The sequence below is a fragment of the Elgaria multicarinata genome, chromosome 2, assembly GCF_023053635.1.
Source record: "Elgaria multicarinata webbii isolate HBS135686 ecotype San Diego chromosome 2, rElgMul1.1.pri, whole genome shotgun sequence".
Taxonomy (NCBI): Eukaryota; Metazoa; Chordata; class Lepidosauria; order Squamata; family Anguidae; genus Elgaria; species Elgaria multicarinata.
The window spans coordinates 132,312,389-132,336,267 of NC_086172.1; the positions used below are offsets into that span (position 1 = coordinate 132,312,389).

A 23,879-nucleotide genomic window follows, 5' to 3' on the forward strand; every position below is an offset into this window, starting at 1 on the left:
AAATGGTAGAATAGCATATACTTCCCTTCTACCATTTTGCTGTTGTTTGTCACTGTTTTCTACCCTGATCCATTAATCTCTTACCACACTTTCTTAGACCACATATGTACGTTCTCCTGCATGGCAGGGGTAGGGAGGGAACATGCCTTGATGCATGCAATCTACGCCATGAATCTACTCCATGCAGAAGACCAAAGAATGTTGTGTGATCCATGTCTCCAGCAAGACACAAGATCTATGTAAAACGCAAGGATCACCTTTGCAGTGAAATCTCATGCTGTCTCTCTAGACAGGACCAACTGAACTATGAATTGAATCAGCTTAATCTATCCAGACATCTCTTTGATTCACAAACCTAGACCATCAGTCTTGTTTTAATATTATACTACATCTATTATCTGATTGGTGGCCTAAAAAACTTAAGTTCAAAAGGCTATAAAACATTTGAAAAACTTTATCCAAGAGTAGGTTTTAACTTACACTTTGATTCAACTAGGGCAACCTTCCTGAACCTGCTGGCCCCCAGATGTGTTAGATTACAACATAGGGCCTGTTCAGAAGACACCTTTAACCATGGTGGTTAAGCCAGAAAGCCAGGTCATGTTCAGAAGACACCTTAAACCATGGCTTTAACCATGGTTAATAAGGCTTTTTGCTTTATTCACTGTGGTTTAAGCTGTGGTTTAAGGTGTCTTCTGAACACAGCCTGGCTTTCTGGCTTAACCACCATGGCTAATTAAGATGTCTTCTGAATGGAGCCATCCACTATCGCCAGCCAGCACATCCTTTGCCCACGCTGGCTGGGGTAATCCAACACATCTGTAGGGCATCAGGTTCAGGTAGGTTGAGCTAGGCGGCAGTGGTTCTCAACCTTCCTAATGCCGCGACCCTTTAATACAGTTCCTCATGTTGTGGTGACCCCCAACCATAAAATTATTTTTGTTGCTACTTCATAACTGTAATTTTGCTACTGTTATGAATCGTAATGTAAATATCTGATATGCAGGATGTATTTTCATTGTTACAAATTGAACATAATTAAAGCATAGTGATTAATCACAAAAACAATATGTAATTATATATTGTGAAATATTTATATCTAATTACAAATAAATGAAATTTTGTCTTGAAGCATGGTGTAGCATGGGTAACAACAGTAAACTACATTGCCACATTTTGCGACAGGATGCGTAAAAAGCCAATGTCAGTGCGAAGGTTGGGATTGCTTTTTTCTCACCAAATCAGAAATTCTCGGGGCAGTCTTTGCAAGAGCACAACGAAGATCATCTTCCACAACAAGTCTACTTCTGTATTTAGACTTGATAACCAACAAGCTGGAAAACCCTGTTTCACAAAGATTCAACACAGCAGCTGCTTTCTACACAGTAGCTGCTCTATACACATGTGTGACTGGTCCGCATAAGTACATTATGGCACCAACCCTGTCATATTCACCTGTATTTGTACGGGGTGTATGTGATAGGGTTGGCGCGATGATGTCATCACGCTGGGCACTCGTATGTGGGCGTATCTGCATGTGGGCGGACCCTCCTGGAGACGGATAGAGGAGCGGTGTCTCGGTTCCTAAGACCATCGGAAATATGTGTTTTCCGATGGTCTCAGGTGACCCCTGTGAAAGGGTCGTTCGACCCCCAAAGGGGTCGCGACCCACAGGTTGAGAACCGCTAGGGGCATGCCAATGGGAAACTGCACACACGTAGTATTGCATGTGTTACTCCTCTGAACATCTAGGAGTGCACTCTATTTTCCCCAAAAGTGTTAGAAATCCGCTTATCAACTGTTCAGGCTGGATTGTTGCTGATAGGGAGGGTGTGGCTGTTTTGAAAGCGCTCCATGTGCGCCGTCCTGGTTGCTCCTTTGAATTGGAGTTCTAAATCTCTAAATCTCTCATTTGGCTGGGCCGAGATGGCAAGTTTGCTCAATCGTTGCTCTAAGGAAGCCCAAAACGTAAACTGTTCGGCAGTTATCAGAAGGGATTTGCATGATGTAACCTGCATATAATACATACATATTTTCTCTCGTCCCACTGGGATCTTTTACCTCAGGCAAGGAACATTTTCAGCCCAGTAAACAAAGACCTTTATGCCATGCCTTTGTTTTTTTCTAATCTGCGCTTCATGACTGAAACCTTTCAAGACATTAGGTAGAGAAGGACTTGATATTTTTGCCGTGATAAAAAAAGTGTTCTTGTTGAAATTCGTGAACTCCAGCTGATAATATCTTTCTCTACAGTGACACTAAGGAAATGAAAAAGAAACTAGAGGCGAAAAGACTGGACAAAATCCAGACCATGGCTAAGAACACAACTGACAAGTGTGCCCAAGAAAGGTACTTTGACAGACAGGCTGAGCATACTAGTGTTTGCCTGCACCAGGGGTAGGCAGCATGGTGCCCATGGGAACTAATGTTCTTCAGACACCTTCTTGGCACCTATCCAGTTGCCCTACCTTTCCCGCTTCAAAACAACAACACATTTTCTTACTGGCAACTGGGATAACTTCAAAGCAGAATGGCAGAAATGGCCTCCTTCATTTCTGGGCTACATGGTGACTAGCCTTTGTAACTAGCCATGCCTCCTGTGTCAGCCATTTTGTGCTAGTGCCCATGACAGTATCTCAAATTTTCAAATATGCCCACAGACCCAAGAAGGTTGCCCATCCTTGGTCTACACTGAACAACTCTTTCACAGAGCAAGGAATTAGCTGGAAACCACCCTCATAACTTGAGAAGAGCTTGAAGCTCAAAAAGTGTGGAAAAGTTTGAAGGTCATGCTATACCATAGTATAGCATGATGGGAATGAGCTGCAGCAAGCCTCAGGTCCACATGGTCCCCTTTTTCCCTCCAATGAGGCCATGAGGAGGAGTTTGGAAGCTTTTGTTTCCAGTTATGCTTAACTGTAACTTATGGGGTTGTCCAGACCAATAAACTGTGGTCAGTGTTAACTATGATTTGTTTGAAATAAGTCAACTTCAAGCCATGTGTTATGAAGCTGAAACAGAATCACAGTTTATGGTTTGATGATATGCTAACCTATGGTTAATGGAAAACAAAAGTGAAAGTTTCTTGTCCTTGTTATGCTAAACAGCAGTTTAGTATGATGTCTGAACACCATCTATGTCTAGCTTGTCCTGGGTGGCAAACAGATGTACATGCATTTGGCTCTCTTGATTTTTCCATGTGCTTCTTTTTCACTTCAGCTTACTTGAGACCCAACATTTCCATTAGAGACTTTCAATTTTATGCTCATTACCTATAAATCAGGACGTTAAATTTATTGTTCATAGACCATTACCAATAGGAAAAAATAATAATTAGAAAAAGGAATGTAAAATGCATTGTTAGAAGCCATAAAACATAATTGCATGCATGACCCTGTTCATCTACAGACATTTAGGCCTCCTATGTTCAACTGAATGCCTGATCAGGGTTTATGTATATGAAAATTCTGCCATTTTAATTCTTAACTCGCTACCTATGACAATAAACTTGCCAATCTTGTCAAATTGTAGATTATAGCTAAAATCTGTAAATTTTAATTCCTGATAAGGTGTTTTTCTGTCTCTAAAGATTGAAGAGAGAAATCAATAATACACACATTCAAGAAGTAGTACAGACAATCATGCTGGTAAGTGCCTTTCTGGAACTTCTGTGTAGCCTCCTAGTAATAGAATCATTAGGCATGCCTCCACTGCCTTGAAAGACAACTGGGGTGACTGATTTACAGAGGATTTTTTTGTGTCAAGGAAAACCCTTAGCTCTAATCCGAACTATAGGATTCCATCATTCTGAAGGCATTTACCTACTCATAGAGAGCAAGGAAAAAAATTGTCACCTGGCAAAGTTTTTAGCAGGGCGAGTGTCCTTCTCTTCTTTCCTCTGGCATTAAGGGCCAGTTTCTTTGAAGCTATATCCCAGGTACAGTGCTTTCTGTAGGGTGCCTGGAGAGACATTAGAAGAAGCCCACTGAAGGCCTGAGGCTTCTGACATAAGTTGGTACACAATCTAAAATGCTCTTTAAAATGAGTATATATTACGTAGATGCATGAACCCTTCGTTGAGGCTGGCCCTGTCAATGACAGTATCACGGCTATGCTAAGTCTATGCTTTCTCCCTCCCTATTTCCCTCTCCTCTCCCACATCCACACTTCCATTTCCCCCCTTTATTTAGAATATTTCTAAACTCTCCTTCACCCAGTTGGATTCCAGGGCAGGGTACCATGAGCATGAGTAAAACCATTCACACCAAATATAAATAGAATAAAACAACATTCATAACAAATGAACAGGCTGAAAGTGGGATAAATAAAGTGGGCGTTAGCACAAATGCGCATTTACAAACAGGAGTGAAACTCTCATAAATCCCTACACAAAGACCCGATTCCATCAATGTGCTGACAACAGAATGAAAGACACCTGGCAATCTGTGAAACACAGATGGAACGGGATTTAACAAAACCCGTACATCCCTACGCAGAAGAAAAGCTATTCTAGACAGATTCACAATGCCTTAAAACTTGTCAGCTGGAGATGTATTTATTTAAAAACATTTCCCCACTTTTCTGCTTACGATGATCAGCCAATGCAGTGTACCTGAGCCAAGTGTCTCCTTTGCCTATAGACAGTAAATTTTGTCTATTTGCTTTCATAAGAGGGATAAGTATCGAAAGATAATAAGGAACTCGGCCCTGTTTAACTGCTAGTACATTGTACTTGGCTTCTCCTGGTACAGCTGCACCAGCTGCTGCTAGTTTAAAAGCTTTTCAGTGATGGACACAGAGAGATTGCAGTCTTTCATCCCTTCACCCCAGGCAATGGCTATCCTATTGCCCTTACTGCATGGCAGATTTCATTTGAACACAGGCTGTCGGTGTTCTTGCGCTGCCACACTTGTAAACCAACTTCCCAGTGTACAGGACTGTCCTGCTGTAATTTGCTGCTCCACAGACTGATGCTAGCTGTGAAAACAGAGCATGATGGGGTGGCACTGTGAAGCCTGTTCATCCAGAAGGGGACCAAGAACTGCTTTATAGAGCAGGGCTGGGCAGAAGGGAAATAAGGATCCTCTGGTGGGCCGCTGGCCAGTTTCTGGGGGCCAACCTAGTTCATGCTGGTTCTTGGGTGTCTTGCGAAATGATGGATCTTCGTCTGATCCCAATAGGCATTTCTTATGTTCTTAAGCAACATTTAACTCCATTTAGTTATGCTGGGCAGAGCCATCCTAACCTGGCCTGGGTGGAAGGCATGGGAGGGGCAGTTTGGCTGGACTTTTCAGCCAGACGGATTGTTGCATTTTATATTTTTCCCCATGCAAAGCAATGAAGGGAGGAGTTAGCTGGACCAGCTCCAGGCTGGCATAGTTGATACGCCCGAATCAGGCCCACCTCAGGGGAATGGTGTGTCTCTGCCCCACAACAGCTTTTTGAGGGAGCCTTATGGCAGGATTACCACCACAGGTAGTTTTCTTTGGTCATCAAGCTCTTGGTGGGCAGAGTGTGGCCCTCCATAACGGGGGCCAGGGTGGGGGGGAGAAGCTGGCCATCACAGAGACATTCTGCCAGTGAAAGGCGAGCTCTGCCATATCCTACTCCCTTCCTCTGGGCAACCCCAGGGAATTCGGATTGCACCCTTAGCTGTTAAGAGATCTTGAGTAGGTAGTTTTTTCTTTATCAATTTAAAACACATAGGCTGCATTTGAACGTCACGATAGCCATGATGGGTTAATAAGCTACTCATAGTAGCTTAGTTTTTAAATAGCCCACGATCTCCCGCCACACAAGCAGGCTAAGAAGTTATTGTGAGTAGTTTATTATGGTACTGTGTAGGGTGACCATATAGAAAGGAGTACAAGGCTCCTGTATCTTTAACAGTTGTATAGAAAATGGAATTGTAGAAAGTGTCATTTGTATGCATGCATGCAGCTGGTGAAATTCCTTCCATCACAACAGTTAAAACTGCAGGAGCCCTGCCCTCTTTTGTGTCTGGTTACTCTAGCTATACTAATGGTCATTTTTTTAATGACACTCAACCCAACTCTTGCTAGTCACCAGGATTTAATATTGGTGTTAGTATACAAATAGATTTGTAATAACAGGTATGCACTTGCTATATATGTGGTATTTATGGCAATTCTTAATCAAACTGGTTTTGGTGGGTGAGGCAGGGTTGGCAGATGGGTTAGTTTTATCATTGAATTTATACCAGCATAGTGAAGATTATGATTTTTAACATAAATGTGCATGTTTTTCCCCCTTCAAGGTGAATGAAAAGCAGGCAAAGTATCAAGAAATACTGGAAGAAAAGCAGACGAACTCCCTAGAAAAGATCAAGGAAAAAGAAAACCAGGTATCCCATAATAAATTCACACCAAATGCTTTGTGTGGTTATTTAGTGGGCCAGGATACAACAGGAGAATCAAAAGGTCTTACAACGAACAAAAAGAACATTTAGTCCAACCCCTGCCCTGTCATGTCCTGCGCACATTAAGTAACATCTACACCACACACATCAAATTGATTAACTTCCTCTCATCAAGGACAGCCACAGACCAGCTGCCAGCAGACAGTGCCCTGGGCAAGCCATGCAATAGGCGCCCCCAAATCTGAAGGCAGGTTTATGCTGAGGTTCTTGGTAAACTGGGAACATTTTGTTCCTATTTTCTGTTTAATAGGCAGTATCCAATGGGAATCCTACACAAAGTAGACCCACTAAAGTGAATTGGGCCTCATTTACATAGGACTACCATTAGATACTGCCTAATGTTTTTAAGGATTTTTATTTAAACAAGCATAATTATTCATTTTTTACCATCTGTCCGTCCATCCATCCAACCAATGTTTCTGAGATCAGATAAAGAAAGAGATATGATTTTTTCAGAATAGATTTGTACATGACAGCTGGACGATATTTCAGTCCGATTTCAAATAAAAATGCATTAGAAATGTCAATTATATTTTTTATTACTACACATCCAAAATCATCTGTTATGCTATTCTGCTTTAGCTGCCATCACCACCACATACAATATAGAAAAAAAAACTCTTAGAAAACCGAGGATTTTTTTTTTAAAAAAAGTATATTTATTTCCCTTGAATTTGCTGTCCCACTTAACTTGGTGCCCTAGGCAACCGCCTAGTTTGCCTATATGGATGGGCCGCCCCTGCCCCACAGATTCCATCATGGCCTTGTCTACACGCTGTACTGAAGGCACAGGCATGCGCCCCCAGTACGACCCCAAAACGATGGTGTAGATGGCAGCCCAGAAGAGATGGAGGAGGAGGCAGCTGGGGAACCGGCTGCGTCCTTGCCGCCTCCCCGCCAGCCTCCTGCTGCTGGGGTAAGAGCGACCCGGGTCTGAGAGCTCGGCTTCCGCTTCCGCCGAGCTCTCCGACCTGGGTCGCTCTTACTCCGGCAGCAGGAGGCCGGTGGGGAGGCGGCGGCAGCAAGGACGCATCCGGTTCCCCAGCTGCCGCCTCCTCCGTCTCTTCTGGGCTGCCGTCTACACCATCGTTTTGGGGTCGTACTGGGGGCACATGCATGCGCCTTCAGTGCAGCGTGTAGACAGGGCCCAGGTCATCCTAGTTGTTCTGTGTCACAAGCAGAAAAGAAAAGCACATTAAATAGAGTTGGCGTTTTTTCTTGTCCCCAAAACACTCAGGAGAGTCAGGGTGAGGTTGACCCTGTACTCCAGCAATTCTATCATGCAAATAGCTTTTCCCAAAGCTGTTACCTGTAGAAAGTAAACATACAGGTGCTTCTTTACATGGAAGAATCAGCACACAAGTGAAGTAACCCTTCCCTCTAATCCAATTGGGGCAGCTGGTTGGTTTTGTTTTTTTCAGATAAAAAAATGATGTTGAGAACTCCAATCACAGAACTTCCACAGCACATCTGGTTTGGCTCCAAAGATCTAATCTTCTTTGAATTAAGCCTTTTCACCTGTTCCAGCTCCATTTATGAGATTAAAGGCCTAAGTACATTACATTAATTATGTGGCAGGCAATTAAAATTGATTGATTGATTTTACAAAATGTATAAACTGTATAAGATTCCAGAGTGGTGAACAGTGAAGAGGAAAAAAAGAATAATCTTAAAGTGCAGGGGTGATTTCTATCAGAGCACCAGGGAAGTTTAACTCTTTCCTCTGAAACTATGATCACCACGAAAACCATACCCACATACACACAAACTGCAATTAGTGATAGGAAAAAGGTCCCATTGGCAACAATGGAAGCTTTTTTAAAATCATGAATTGCAGAGGGGAGGTGGAGGATATTTGTTGGGATCATGACTGGGGCGGGAAGGGTTAAAGCTCTTCACCCTGTGTGCTGTGGTCCCAATGGTAATCTCACCTCCCTGCACCTAGGATAATTATTTTTAAATAAGGGGGGGGCATGCCTGCAAGCCATGCAATTAACACAGCGTGTGCAGGCCCGGAACTGCCATAGAGGCAACTCAGGCGGCCGCCTACAGCGCCAAGCAAACGAGGGCGCTGAACAGCGTACCCGGAAGCTGCTCTCCTAGAGCGGCTTCCGAGTGTGCTGTTCCAAAGCCGCCGCCCCAGCCTCCGCCCAACCCCAGCGTTCTGGCTCCTTCGAAGCCAGGATGCTGGGGTTGGAGGCGGAGGCTTCGTACTTCCAGGCACGCCGCTTCATTTTTTTTTCTTTTTTTAACCAGCTGACCGGCCCGCGGGGGGGAGCAGCAGCAGCAGGGGCAGCCGGGCGGGGGGCGGCCTCGGCGGCCCCTCAGCAGCGGCGGAGGCGGTGGCAGCTCCTCACATCCCAGAGGTGGCGGCGGCGGCTGTGAGGGGATCGGTGGGCCAGCCCGCGGTGGCAGCGGCCCCACCCTGTGTCGTTGCCGCTGCCGCCGTGCCTCGGCTCCCGTCCTGCCCCGCCCCACCCCGCCTCGGCCCAGCTCTCGCCCACGACGAGCTCCGGCTCCGCGACCCAGGCGCGCCGCTTCAAAGCCTCTGCCCCGCCCCACAACCCCAGCGTCCTGGCTTCAAAGCCGGGAGCGGGAGGGAGTGGGCAGGCAAGTGAGGGGGTGGTGAGGGAGTGAGTGAGCGGGGGGGACAGCTTCAGAACGTGCCTGCCTAGGGCGCAATATAGTCTGGCGCCGGCCCTGAGCGTGTATATTAAGCCCTAAGAATCCCATCATCAAGCAGCAGCAGCCCAGCTTTTTCTGAATGAGCATCGCAGCAAGAGGTGTTTCTCAGGTGTCCACCACTTGTCCTCTCTTTTTGCGCAGCTGCAGCAGGAGGCATTTGCAGAGTATGAAGAGAAGGTGAAAGCTCTCGGCGCAGAGGTGCAAGATTTAGTGAACGACTGTGCAAAAGTCTGTTTCCCTCTGGAAGCTGACAAGACAAAGGAAGAGGCCCGAAGCACTGCCAGTGAGGGAGACCAGGGCCTGGACCAAAAGCTGCAAAAAAACACCCTGAGGCCCGAGGCTGTTGGGTGTGAAACTCAGATGGCTGAGAATGCCGTAGAGGATGAAATATCCACGGATACCCAGGAGAGCAGATTGTGAGTCTCCACATGACTCTTTAAGGATCTCTTAAATGACTCATTTTGTTTCCGATGTTGCAGCTCCATAGAACTTGATGGGGTGCCTCCTATTGCAGTTTCACAGTCTCCCTGAACGCTTGGAAATTTTTATCTGACAATTTAGATCACTTTGCATCTCCATGGAAGTTTCTTACTCTCGGTGATCAACAGGTTCTGTAGCAAAGATATAGCGCTGAAACAGACTCGTTGCTGTCATCAGACGAGCCCTGCGGGATCACAAGAACGGGTCAAGTAGTGCAGCATCCGGTTCCCCTTAGTGGCTAGCCAGTAGGGGTGTGCAAAGTGGGTCTTCTCCACCTCGAAATTCAAGCCAGAGCTCCATTAAAGCAATTTTCTGCCCCGATTTCAGAGTGGCTCCCCTTACTCCACCCCCGTTGGATTACATGTCGGAGAACCGCCCGTTTTCAGAGAACCTCTCTGGTCAATGGAAATTAATCAAATGCTTACAGGTCCCTCATTTTTAAAGATAAAGATAAAACTTGAGATAGTGATAGCTCTTAAGTAGGTCTTTAGACATGCCAAGATTGGAGCAGCTCCCTTTAAGTCTTTCTTTTTTAGGATTTTTTTTAAGTTTGTGGTTTTAAAATTATTATTTTTAAAAACCGCTATCATTTCTAAAGATAAAGAGATGAAACTTGGCATAATGATAGCTCTTTAGGAGTGCTTTAGGCATGCCAAGTTTGTAGCATGCCTTGTTTTTTTAGGATTTTTTATTCCCCCCTTAAAACCATTATCCCCCTTAAACAGGCATGCATGCACGCACACGTTAATCCACCCCTGCACATTTATGGAGGGAGCTTTTATCCTTTAATTTGCTGATGCAGAGCTCCACTGCTGGTGGTGGAAGTTTCTACTCCAGCCTTCTCAAACCTGGTGCCCTCCAGAACTATTGGACGGAGCCCCCTCCCCCCCCACACACACACACACTGGAAGCCCAGCCAGCCAATAGGAGTAATAGTTTAACAGAGCCTGCCTGACTCAGGTATAGAAGCTTACTCACTCACAATGCCAGCCAGCTCAGCTGTGGATGATTGACTTCTGTATGTCTGAGCAGAAATGCGCTCCCTCTCCCCGCCATGGACAGAACCAGGAGCGTTAGTGTTTCCCACTCCCCCAAACACTGTGATTGGAGAACACAGTCACGAACAGCACTGTAGCAATTCCTAATTGGTTAGCCACAGATGTCCATATCAAAGCTACCCCTCACCCCACTCAGTGTCTTCCAGATATGGAGATATTCAGTTGAGACACACATGTGTACACACACACACAGAGCACTGACACCTGAAAAACAGTCGGATAATTTCAGAGACATTAGAAGCTCTGATTGGGCACATCTCTGCTCTGATATTAATCGATGGGTTTGGAAACTGACAATCTCTGCTCTGGAAGATCAAATGCTCTGCGGATGTTTACAGTTACCAGGCAATTCTGGGGCAGAAAACACACCCCTACTAGACAGTTGCAGGGCATGAAGGGAGTAGCCCTCTCTCAGAGGAGGAAGAGGCATTTTACTCAATCAAGAGTAGGATCCCCTATCCTCATCCAAGAATAGGAGTCCAAGGGATGCAATCCCATGGTTGTTTAGACAGAAAAAAGCCTTACAACACCCAGCATTCCTCAAGGCTGGCTGGGGAACGTTGAGAGTCATAGGCCTTTTTTTCTGTCTAAACATGCATAGGATTGCGCCCTTAATGAAAGAATTTCTGGGTTTGAATAACGGTATTGTCAATAGAAGAGCTGGATGAAGAAGGAAAAAAGGTTATCTGATCAGATGCTAGCACTAAGTCATTAGAAACATTTTCACCTTAGGTTACTGGTTCTATAACATCATTACATAAGACAGAAGCATTCATCAAAATGAACAGGACAGAAATAGATCTGAACTGAACTTAGTTCTAACGTGAAGGATTGTGAGAGGACACCAGGCGATTATCAGCAGAATGCAGAAATTCACCCAGCCAATCACTTTGCAATTGTTATTGAATTGGGGGGAGGGGGGAAAGCAATACCCCCTCCCTCCCTACATTAGAATGTACCAGGCCATCCTATTTCTCTCTCAGGCTCAAGCTATTTGTGACAGTGACACACAAATCCACATATAAACTATAAAGTGGGGTGGGGGGCGGGGGCTGATTTTAAAACAAATGGGGCACATGAGTGGGGGAAGCTGAAGACCCCTGTATGACTTACCTTGCCCCAACTTCATTGCCAGAATGCCCCCATGTGCTCTGATACCGGGAGCCCAGAGCAAAGAAAAGTTCCGTGGGGAGGTGAGCACGGGAGCCTTCAGCTCCCCATCAGCACAAGAAATTTTGTGCTTAAAACAAGGAATAGGTGAATCTGCCAAGCTCAATTTAGTTCAGAGTCTCATTTTTCCAATGCTAAGTTTATTCCATCCTGTTTCCGCAATAGGGGTATTTTATTTTATTTTTTTACTCTCCATGAAAATTAGTATGCATTTTTGTGCATACTTTTTTTTAAAAAAAAAATCTGCATTTTTGGTACACATTTTCCAAACGTGTGCATTTTTGTGTGAATAATGTATGGATCTTCCCCATTTAATAATTTTTTTGTGTGCACTCTTTTTTTGCAAAGATATGCATTTTTGTGCATATTTTTTTTAAAAAATGCATGCATTCTGTTTTCTGAACTACGTCACAAGCTTCGGAAATGTATGGATTTCCATACATTTAATTGCATAACAATTTAAGAAGTACAAATTTTGAAAGTTCAAAACTGAAATACAAACTGAACAAATTTCTCACTCGTTTCTCACTTAGTTATAGGTGAGTAGTTGGGCTGACCCAGGTTTATACAAATGGGCCTGCTGTCACCAAGTGTCTTTTAGGCTGCTATGACTCTCCCTTGAGAGTGCAAGGGGCTGCTGGTTGCTGCCAGCTTGTTCTATTTAATAGGTTATCTAAGTAGAGCAGAGACCTTAAAAGGGCCAACATCAAGACATTGCAGAAAATCAGCGAAGGAAACTCTTTTCAATTTGCCAGCTCTGAAGCAGATTTGTGGCCCAGACAAAAACAATGGGAATGACTCAAAATGCACATTTCTCTAGAAGAGGGGTAAACAACATGCAACCTGGGGAGCACATGTGGCCCCAGCCACATTGCAAAAGTCCATGGCAGAGGCAAAGAGCAAACAAAAGCTACAGAATGCTACAATGGCCAAATTTAAAGGTAAATTTGGCCACTGCAACATTCAGGCTTTGGGGGAGGGCTGCCTCCTGCACCCTTCAAAATTCTCGCCTGTACCCCATGGAGTGTGAACTCCAAGGCAGACATGACCCCCAGGCCTCTCAATTTATCCACTCCTGATCTAGACTGAACCATCTTCACTTGGTGTTCTATATATTTTAGTTTTATTTATTATTGCATTTATATCCCGCCTTTTGCCTCCAAGGAACACAAGGCAGCGTACATAATCCTCCTCCTCTCTATTTTATCCTCACAACAACAACAACCCTGTGTGGAAGGTTGGGCTGAGAGTCTGTGGGTTTCTATGGCCGAATGGGGACTAGAACCTGGATCCCAAGTCCAACACTTCAGCCACTAAACCCCAGGGAAGCGAAGATTATTTTTCTGGGTTTGGCTCTTTTTTTAGCAAAGCAACTGGGATTTCAGTGTGACATAGTACACATTGGCTTACTTAAGATCTTTAGGGTGAAGAGATGGTAAAGAGAAGGAAGTAGAGGCAGTTGTCTCCCTTAAATTACACACATGCAAGTAGAACAACCCCAGATTGCTTCTCTTCATGATCAGTCTTCATCTTCCATCCAAGCAAGCTATAAACTCAGACACATGCGAGCAGCTGCAACATTATAGGCCATTTGTAACAAAGTGGTAGAATGGAATGTGACCATAGGATGTTCATCACCTAGTGTGACTTCATTTCTTCCTGCCAATGCCAGAAAGAAAAGAAACATTGAAATTTGTAGGCAGCGGTTTTTCTGCCAGTGCTCGTCACTCTCCAGCCACATACTCACATCACACAACTGCCCTCTTCCTGTCTATTTCTGAAGACAACAAAATGGCGGTCTATGTTTTGCCGAGCCTACACAAAAACAGGTTATGACAGCCTTCCCCAACCCAGTGCCTTCCAGCTCTGCTGGCTGGGGTATGCTGGGAGATGTAGTCCAGCACAGCTGAAGGACACCTGGGCCACAGCTAGACCTAAGGTTTATCCTGGGATCATCCAGGGTTCGCCTCTGCCTGAGCACTGAATCCCCTGTGTGTCACCTAGATGAACAGGTTTGACCCCTGGACGATCCAGGGATAAACCTTAGGTCTAGCTATGGCCCTGGTTGGTTAAGGCTGGGTTATGATATATAAGCAAGCAAATCTAAAGATAGGAGTCTATTGAGAGAAATTGCAATAGAACGTTTTCTTCTCAATAACACTAACTGAACACGTTTAATCCGTTGCAGTACATTCCCTCAAGCGACTACAATACAATATACAGGATTTTCTGCTCTTTGGGTGCAGTAATAATAGAAGTGCATACGTGTCACTTGTCATCCTTCACAGTAGATTACATTTTCTCTGGAAGGAAATGTTTGAATGCTGGGGAAATACAACAGCAGCACTATCACGTGAGGAGACGTTAAGAAATCTGTGCTGCAAATGTGAAAGAGTTCTGCATGTACTGTGCAAAAAACGCTGGTCCTTCCATTCCCTTCACGAGTTCATGGTGCACCCTTCAGCTTGGGGATGAGCCCAGTTTCCTCCTGGCTTCGTGACTGAAATGGCAGACATGCATACCAATGAATCCATCTTATGTAAACCACCCAGAGAGCTCCAGCTATGGGGCGGTATACAAATGCAATAAATAATAATAACAACAGTAACATCATGGGCTAAACTCTCAGCCTTTCCACTCCACCCAAGCTTCAGGAGAACTGCCTGCCTTTTATATTTTTGGAAGCATCACACCAACATTTATTAACTGTTTAAAGCAAGGGTGGGCAACATAAGGCCTGTGCACTGCAAGCCGGCCCTGGTAGCCCTTTTTTGCAGCCCTCCCTGCTGCAAAATTTGCTGCATTCTCCGGGGGGGGGGGGGGAGTGATGATTTTGCTTGGAAGAGCACATGGAGAGGCACACACCTTGCTTGGAAGTAGGATCACATTCCTGGAAGCCTGATTCTGCTCCCAAACCAGGCATGCACTCCCTCTGTGCCTTGTTTTCAAGCAAAATTGCCCCTTTGCCACTAATTGTTAGGTTGCAATCTTAAACATACTTACTAGGGAGTACACCCCATTGAAGACACTGGGGCCATTTCTACACCAGCCTGATAGTCCGGGATGGTCACGGCTGAGTCCCTGTGCGTCCAAATGACACACAAGGACTCCTGGGGGCAGGGGGCATGAGTTTTCCCAGGGGTAAAGCGCAGGAGGTATGGGCGCCTGTCCCGCCTGGTTTCCCACCAGAAATCTGACAACAGAGATGCAATCCCATCCCTATCCAGTCTGGCCAATCCCTTTGCTTTAATGCAAGAATGCAGAACATCAGGCTTGGGGGCCACATGTATTTTCCAGATAGCTCTTCTAAGGCTTAGTGACTGGCAAGAAGAGCTTAAAGATGACATATGCTGGCATTTGGGGCATTTCTGGTACTTTGGCCTCATGCCTTTTGCCTTCAGCTTCACCCACCATTGGAATTTAGGCCCAAAAAGCTTCTCCGAAATGGAATTTGGCTCTCGGGCTGCAGGTGGTTCTGCACCCCTGCTTGAATGGCACCATTTCCCTCCTGTGTAATCCTAAACTCTGTTGTTGAAAAGCCTGTTAACAGTTTCTGTTTTCACTTCAAATAATCTGTTCCTCCTTAGGGTATCGCATGCTCGGCAAGGAGATTGAATGTTAATTAATCCTTTACTGTCTGTATCTGGGTCTGGGGAAGCTTGAACCACATGGAAAGTCACCAGAGGGAAAACAACTTCACCCAAAGGGACCGACAATAACAAATGCAACTGGAAGAACAATAATCACGCATGGGGAGGGGAGGCTGGGCTAATCACTGGGCACTGCCTTCTCCAAAGAGCATCCGGATTTTATTACTATCAAAACATGCATTTTCACAGTCTCTCCAACAGCAGGCAGAGAGAAAGCATTGAATTGTGTGTCCTATAAAGATTGTGTCTGTTGATGGACGATGGGTTGCTGAATTGTTGATGTGAACTGCAGCTGGTGTCGGACTGCAGTTCAAGCACTTCTTTCTGGCTTTTCCCCAGACTTATTGCAATCATGCTTACAATGCATGAAAGATTGATCCATTTTTCAAGCTAAGACACACAACATTTTCATGAAAAAAAAAAAAAACATGCCCCCTTAAAGCAGCAAGGAATCTGCCTGTTTGTTGGGTTCACTAGTATGAAGGTGAACACACAGCCAAATATTTGCCACTCTCTGAATGCCAGAATTTAGAAGCTCACCTGTTTAGGGATGCCAGGAGAATGCACAGTACTTTTGGAGAACCCCTGTTGTTCTGTGAAAGCCTTTGGTCCCTTTTCTAGAAAGCCTCCACAAAATCAGTTGATACAGATTGCTTCCTCCGTAACATACTGAAACCATCCTTGTGTTCATGATAATGAACAAGCAGCAAAGTGATGGACTTTTCCAACTTTTCTATACATTTGAAAAGGTGGTGTGATGATGCTAATCCATGAGATTTTCTGTGAGAAAGATTATCTGTCTGTCTGTCTGTCTATCACCTGAACTAGGCAAAGTCTGGAAGCCACTACCCACTCTTTGGGCACTATCCAAGCATGCACTCCCACTTGATCTCATGCACAAGGGGGACCTGTCTTGTTCCAGAATCAAACATTTCAGCTAGTTTTGGGGGTCATTTTTAGAATCACTGGTCCCTTGTGCTTTTGGTGGGGCCTGTTAGCATGTGGGCAGCATTGGATACTGCGCCTGATGTGCAAAATTCAGAATAAGTGTGCTTTAAACATTAATAAGCCAACCCACACTTTCTCCAAAGTGTAAGACTGGGATTCCGCCCTATTAACGAAGGCTGAAAGAGTAGTATTTAGTCTAGGTTAATTAAGATGGAAGAGCTGAGGCAAGCGTTGCTGAACTAATCACAGGACAGCTGCTTGGCCACTGTGTGAATAGAGTGCTGGACTAGATGGACCCTCAGTCTGATCCAGCATGGTGCTTCTTATGTTCTTATGACGTTACAAATTAATAGATCAGACTCTAGTGGCAGAAGAAATCTGGAAACTTGGCTCTTCTGAAACTCTCCCCACGGCCTGAGTTCGATCCCAGCGGAAGCTGGTTTCAGGCAGCCGGCTCGGGTCGACTCAGCCTTCCATCCTCCCGAGGTCGGTAAAATGAGTACCCAGTTAGCTGGGGGAAAGGTAATAACAGCTGGGGAAGGCAACGGCAAACCACCCTGCTATAAGGCCTGCCAAGAAAACGTCAGCGAAAGCTGCTGTCCCTCCAAGAGTCAGTAATGACTCAGTGCTTGCACAAGAGGGTACACACACACAAAGAAAAGCTGCTATAGAGCAGGGGTGTGCAAACCTCAAGCTGGTGCGACCTACTTAATATTTTTATTTCCTAGAACCAACCATATCCAGGTGCAAAATGGTGGCTCAGTGGCAGAACCAGTTACTCTACTGCAGCTTTTCCCAACCTGGAATCTTCCCGATGTGTTGGACTACAACTCATATCATACCACCCATTGCCTGTGCTGGCTGGGGCTGTTGGGAATTGGCTAACCTTCTGTGTCCTGTAAGCCATACACTCTGGCACCTGTGTATACAAGTACAAATCTACACCTGAATTACTACAGAGAATCTAAGAGCCAAATACTGTGGGGAGGGTAAATCTGTTTGTTATTGCTAAAATTAAACAAATGGAGGTCAGAAACCTCTTGCAAATCAGTGAGCAACCTACCAGTAAAGCCGACCTTTTACCGACAGTATGGAAGAACAACCTGGAAAGACGTTGAACGCAGCTCACAGCCCTTTGGCAATGCTTGATTGTGGGATTATTAATATAATCTAATTATTTCCATGACACATTTTCGAAGTGCTTTACAAATGTCAGTGAAGAACCAGGAGCAGATCCCTTAAAAACAGGGATTAGTGCTGGGCAAAAGAGATTCAAACAGTGTGAGCACTGAGGAGTCAATCAAACAAATGTCACCCAGAAACCCATTGAAACAGAAGTGGCACTGCCACTTCTGTTCTCAAGCTCTAGGCCAGGTGTGGGCAACTTGTGGCCTTCCAGATGTTTTGGCCTACAACTCCCAAGATCCCTCACCAGTGGCTATGCTGGCTGTTGGGAGTTGTAGGCCAAATTTGTCTGGAGGACCACAAGCTGCCCACCCCTTCTCTAGGCACCCAATAACTGAAACCCCCCAAAACCCAGAACACTGCTTTTAAAATGTTGGCATCTCCAGTACATTGGCCTGAGTCATATGACCCTGTCAGCATGTGTAGCAGTAGTAATAATTTGATTGTTTAGCTATAGGCCATTACAAAAAGAGGGACATTCAGAGCTGAGCAACAAATTAAGCGCTCAATTTCCTGGCCACAAGGGCAAACAAGGAAATACACAAAGTAAAATAATGTTTATTATCAAACTACAGAAAATATACAAATTCAGTTGGTGTAACAAAATTCTTCCCCAGTCTACATGCAGACAATTGTTTTTTCACATGGATCCTTATAAAGAGGACACTGGATAACATAATGGACAAACCTCCCAGAGAGCTTCGGCTATTGGTATAGAAATGTAATAAATAAATAAAATCTTCAATAACCAGAATGCTTTTCCAATGGTAATATAATGGCTTCTAAGGAAGCAGACAGCTGTCAGCAAGAGGCTGCTGCCAGTAAACACTCAGCCCACACTTAATTTGAGCTCTATTAGTGCATGTTGAGGGGAGTCATGTGATACACACTGGTGCCCACTGACACACTTCCACAAGCACCCCATTGCATCTGGTTGCACTGGTGCACTGAAAGCCGATTGGCACACATAGCTGAATATGCACTGGTTGGAATCATGCAGCTTCCGTCAGTGTGTACTGCTGGAGCTGAACCTCAGTGCAGGATTAATGTTTTCTGGCAGCAGTGTTGCAACAGCTGTGCGCTGGTGGGGGCGGGCGGGGCCATGTATGTTCGCATCTTCAGCCAAACTTTACAAATTAGTAGATTAGATTCTAGTGCCAGAACAAATCTTGGCCCCCTGAAATGAATATTTTAGAGCAAAATGCAGCATTAAAAATGTACAGGTATTCTATGGGTATGAGAAGAGACAAAGAAGCTTTAAAATTTTGTTTTCATTTAAAATCTAAAGGTTTCTAGCCCTCATTGATAGGTTTGCCACTAGAAACATAGCTGGCAGATTCTGTAAAAGATTTGGATATTCAGGCTGGGGTGGGGTCTCATGGCCCATGCTGCTGGTGTGCTCATTGGGACGGCATGGCCCATGCTGTTGACCTTGACCACTATTCCCCAACACTGGTCACTTGCCCATACACAACTTCCTAAACTTTATCGGTGCTTTAGTGGGATTTCTATAAACCATCCTGGAAATAAATATAAACTAAATCAATAAACAGAATTCAAAAATAACTGATAAAATAAATAATTAAATAAAAGGCCTACTGTTTGGGAGTTCCTATGGGGCAGAGGGGGAAGGAGATGCAGTGCAGTCACCAACGGCATCTCAGATCAACACCACAGAGACAGCACCTGTAGTCCTGGTCCCATTACTGCCACCCTCTGTCAACTGTAGGCAAGCAAGGGGGGGAAACACCCACAGATGGGTGGGCTAAAGGGACCGGATGCGTATCTGATCCTCTCAGCACCAGCAAGAAGGCACCCTCTAAGGCCCATCTCCCTCAGTGAGCCCACCTTATCACCGCCATGGTCATTGGCAGCTATGACTCCTCATCCTCTTTCTCATTGTGGCTACCACGTCTTGCTTGACAGGCAGAGAGCCAGCGAGTAAGTGGGTCGTGCCATCTGCTGCTCTTCCTCCTCACCACCACCGGGTAAGAGGCAGGTGAACAAGCAAGTGGCAAAAGTGTAGAGGAGCATATCCAAGGGCCTCTTGTCAATGGGCCCTGAGGGCATGTGGGCCCTTGGTAGGTGCCTGGCCATGCCTACCCTTGACACCAGCCCTGGCACCTCTTAACAGATCCATGCAGGCACTAAGGGGGAATTCACACATGCATAGTCACCAACTGATGTCATGGCTGTAACCTCAAGCGATTGCTACTATGTGTGTGACCACAGCCATCATAGATCGTTCTCTCTCTCTCTCTCTCTCTCTCTCTCTCAAAAACAAAGCAAAACCACTAGACATCACTTTCAAAATACCGGTCAAGGGGCACAATTCGGACATTCACCTGAGGAAAAGTATCAAGTGATGTGCAGTTGCATTCTACCCACTGAACCACATTGTCCCCCAATAATAATATAACCTAATCATGTGAGTATCCCCCTATTCAGGAACTTCCACTCCTCCCCAGAACAGCACATGGGCGTCCCCTTTCAAAACACGCCAGCAATTCAGTCATCTTGGGATGTACTAAGCCAGTGCCCCGATTTATTTATTCCAGGGGCTTTCCAGGTGGGCGGGCAGCTCCTGAGCGCCGGAACTCCTCCGGCGACCCCACTCCGCCACTCTCCGCATGGGAGCCGGGTGGCGAAGGTGCCTCCGCTCTCTCCCTCCCGGAGTCGCAAGGCAGGGATCGCCATGGAGACTCGAGGCGAGGTTATAAAGCGGCTCTGGGGAGCCGCCGCCTCGAGTCGCCATCGGGTACCGAACCACCACCGGCGGGAGCAGCAGCAGTAGCAGCAGCGGCGGCGGCGGCGGCCCATCATGCTGAAGCCGCGGGACCTTGGCCCGGGAGAGTCGACGCGGACCTTCCTGGAGGCGATGAAGGCGGGCCGGCTGCACCTGGCGCGCTTCGTGCTGGACGCCCTGGACGGCGAGATCGTGGACTGCCGGGCGGACCGGGGCCGCACGCCGCTCATGTACGCCGTGCTGCTGAAGGACCCGGCGTGGCGCCTGGCCTTCGCGCGCCTGCTGCTGGAGCGCCGCGCCGCCGTCAACATGCGCGACGACGCCGGGCGCAGCGCCCTCAGCCTGGCCTGCGAGCGCGGCTACCTGGAGGTCACGGAGCTGCTGGTCCAGTTCGGCGCCGACCCGGACGCGGTGGACTCGCGAGGCTGGAGCCCGCTCATGTACGCCGCGTCGCAGGGCCAGACGGCCGTCATCGAGTGGCTGCTGCGCGTCTTCCGCCGCCTCGGGCTGTACCTGGAGCGCGCCGACCGCTCCGGGCGCACGGCGCTCCTGCTGGCCTCGGCCGGGGGCCACGGGCAGTGCGTGCGGGCGCTGCGAGCCGCCGGCGCGCTGCTCCTCGCCCAGCCGGGCCCAGACGGCGAGGCCGCCGACGCCGCTGCTGCTGCGGCTGCTCCTCCCGCCGCGCTCTCGGTCCACGTGGAGCCGCAGCTGCTGCAGGCGGAGTGCTCGCAGCAGCGGCGGTGGCAAGTCAGGGCCGGCTCCGAAGCGGCGCAGGAGGCCGCGGCGCCGCGAGGCCGCCCGCTGATCCGCAGGGCCACGGCGCCGGACTGCCAGAACTTGATCGGCTGCTGAGCGGGGGCGGCGGCGGCGGCGGCCAGCGACCCTGGCGCCCTGCAGCAGGCAGGCGCCGCGCGTCGTGGCTGGAGGCGGGCCCGGCCCTTCCCGGTTCATCTCGGAGGCGTGAGGACCCCGATCCATCCCGGCTGCCCGATTTCGTGGCCGCCGCTTCGTCAGCGATCACGTCCTCTGAAATCGTGGATGTTGTTGCCCAAAGAACCATCACCGCCACCACTCCTCCGCGACGGACCGTGTTGAATGTAATTGCATCCAGGAAATGCAAGTCTTAGGGTACTTTTCATGGTTGCTTCCAGGCGAGGCTTTTATTGTGCAATCGCGGGCTTCAGTCGCAGAAAGTGTTTCGGGTGGGGGTGGAGGGGTTTCCAGACGTCGTCGGCTTCAGCCTTCCCATGTTTTCCCACTGCTGCTTGCAGATTTTTTTTCATACCAAGAAAAAGATTAAGATCCTGTTCAGGCGGGAAAGGGCGCTTCCATACAGGGGGCTCCTAACACTACTTAAAAAGCAGTATGCAGCTATTGCATATTTTCCTCTGGATTTTCTGCAGTAAGAAAAATGATGTAGGGAGCCCTAGAAAAACATGGGAAGGTTACAAGCAGAAGACCCCACGGGCTGTATCCCTAGTAAAATTCTGTAAGGATGCAATCCTATGCGTGTTTAAATAGAAAAAATGCTCTGCAATTCTCATGGCTGGCTGGGGAATGCTAGGAATTGTAGGGCATTTTCAGATCTAAACATCCTAAGCCCAGCAAGGCCTGTGGTGCAGGAAAAGCCTCCTCTGGAAGTGGCCAAAGACAGAATAGCTGCCGGTTTGTTTTTTAATTGGGCAAATAGAAATGGCCTCCTTACGTAAGTGTAATACGTGCAATCAATTTCTATGTATTTTTATATTATAACTATAGAATATTTTTGTTTCTATATACCCACTGGAAAGAGTGAGAACGTTAGATAATTATTGGGCACAATCTATCCAAATATAAAGCTCTTTCCGGTCTTGTTGATTTCAGTGAGTTAAAGCATACTTTTCCTTTGAAATCAAAAGACCTAAAAGTGCTCAGTATGTTGTTTGGTTCATGCCCATTATCACTTCTTTTTCATTCATTGGCCCAAGGATTGTTGACAGAGCTCTCCTCCCCCATCTCAAGAATAGTCCTCTGTGTATCTGTTTTCCTATTGCAAATTGTGGAGGTGGAAAATCCCTCTTAGGGATCTCCTCAGTGGAAGAATCACTGTAAGATGTCAAAGAGACCTCCTTGTTTTGACTTCTTTCTGTCAGCCTTCCACTTGCAAAAATAAAATTGCATTGGTAAATCCATCACTGTCTGGTAAACAAAGAATAGTGGAAAAATAACATGAGCATCATTTACCACTCTGCCGGTTCCAGTGAGGAAAAAAACACTGAAAGATCAACTAAGATCACTGTAGCTAAATTAATTAATGTAACTTTTCTGATGAGTGAAAATAATTTTAGACTGCAATCCTGTATTCACTTACCTGGGAGTAAAGCCCAATGAACTCATGGAGCTTACTTCTGAGTAGACATATTTAAAATTGCACTGCATGTTCTTTTTTCTGTGATTATCAGTTATTCTGGTAAAGAGTAGGCAGGTCCGTAAGAGGTCTAGCTTGGTGCATTTGCAAGCCAGTTTTTATAGGGTTTGTGAAGACTTTGTAGTCTTCAGATGTGCTGGTGCTACTTGTGTTTGATTCTTAGGGGGTGCTTCAGTGCTGTGTAGGCTTACTGACCAAAATGGAATTGCATCAGTGTAAGTGGTCATTGAATTGCACATACTAACCAGCCTTAATAAGGTGTAAATTAATCTTTCATTTAGGCTTAACTCATTTACCTGAAATGTTTGCGATTTTTTGGTGGCATTTCCCCCTTATCTTTCCATTTTATTGATTTATGTCTGAAACGATATATGTGAACTCAGAGATTGCCAGTGACGGGCAAATTAGGTGTGAAGCGGGAAATGTGTGAATGGATTGTTTGAAGTCCTTTTCTTTGGTTAAAAGCAGTTGTGGAGGGGGGGGGGCTTTGGGTTGGATTCTGGGGCTGGGCTGGGGCTTAGCCGTGCCCTCTCTATACTATTTCCTCAACTTAAAGCACCCAGTTGAGCCTGATATTTGGCAGCAGGAGTAGAAAGAAAGGTGTACCAATATTATACATGGCTTTTATTTATTTCATTTCATTGCTAGCCTGTCTTTCTTCCACTTGCAAGGAACCCCAGACGGCCTACATAGTTCTCATCCCCTCCATTTTATCCTCACAACAACCCTGTGAGGTAGGTTAAGTTGAGCATCAGTGACCGGCCCAAAGTCACCACCCAGTGAGCTTCATGACCAAGTGGAGTCTAGAACCCGTTTCTCCTGAGTCCCCGTCCAACACTCTAACCGCTACACCACACTGTCGGTCCTTCCATGACTGGTTCAGAGGTGTGATTTATGTTGGGGAAATGGTGCAGGGGGCAGAGTTAGTGCCACAACCCTCATCTAAATTCTCCTCCCAGAAAAGTGGATTTAACCAAAGAAAACGGCACTGAAAGAACTAATTCTGGATCTCCCCCGCCCTCTCTTGTTTTGCCCCATGGCCCAATGTTGTCTCTGCGTGGCCCAGGGGCTTTCTAGGCCCTCTAGCAGGAGTCGTCCACATGACCTGATC

General features: G+C 46.4%; 2 protein-coding genes across 2 annotated transcripts in view; both read left to right on the top strand.

Annotated features, from left to right (window-relative positions):
- The window catches only part of PLCB2 (phospholipase C beta 2), a 73,985-nt gene extending 64,122 nt beyond the window's left edge, over positions 1–9,863 (top strand). Inside the window, exons 29-32 of the mRNA XM_063118874.1 lie at positions 2,254–2,349; positions 3,590–3,647; positions 6,278–6,364; positions 9,266–9,863. Of these exons, the coding sequence (XP_062974944.1) occupies positions 2,254–2,349; positions 3,590–3,647; positions 6,278–6,364; positions 9,266–9,544 (520 nt within the window). The 3' untranslated portion in view covers positions 9,545–9,863. The remainder of the gene's footprint in view (positions 1–2,253; positions 2,350–3,589; positions 3,648–6,277; positions 6,365–9,265) is intronic.
- Positions 9,864–20,436: 10,573 nt separating this feature from the next.
- On the top strand, positions 20,437–21,213 carry ANKRD63 (ankyrin repeat domain 63). Its single transcript, XM_063118464.1, has one exon. The coding sequence runs from the start codon at positions 20,437–20,439 to the stop codon at positions 21,211–21,213; it is 777 nt and encodes a 258-aa protein (XP_062974534.1).
- Positions 21,214–23,879: the final 2,666 nt, after the last annotated feature.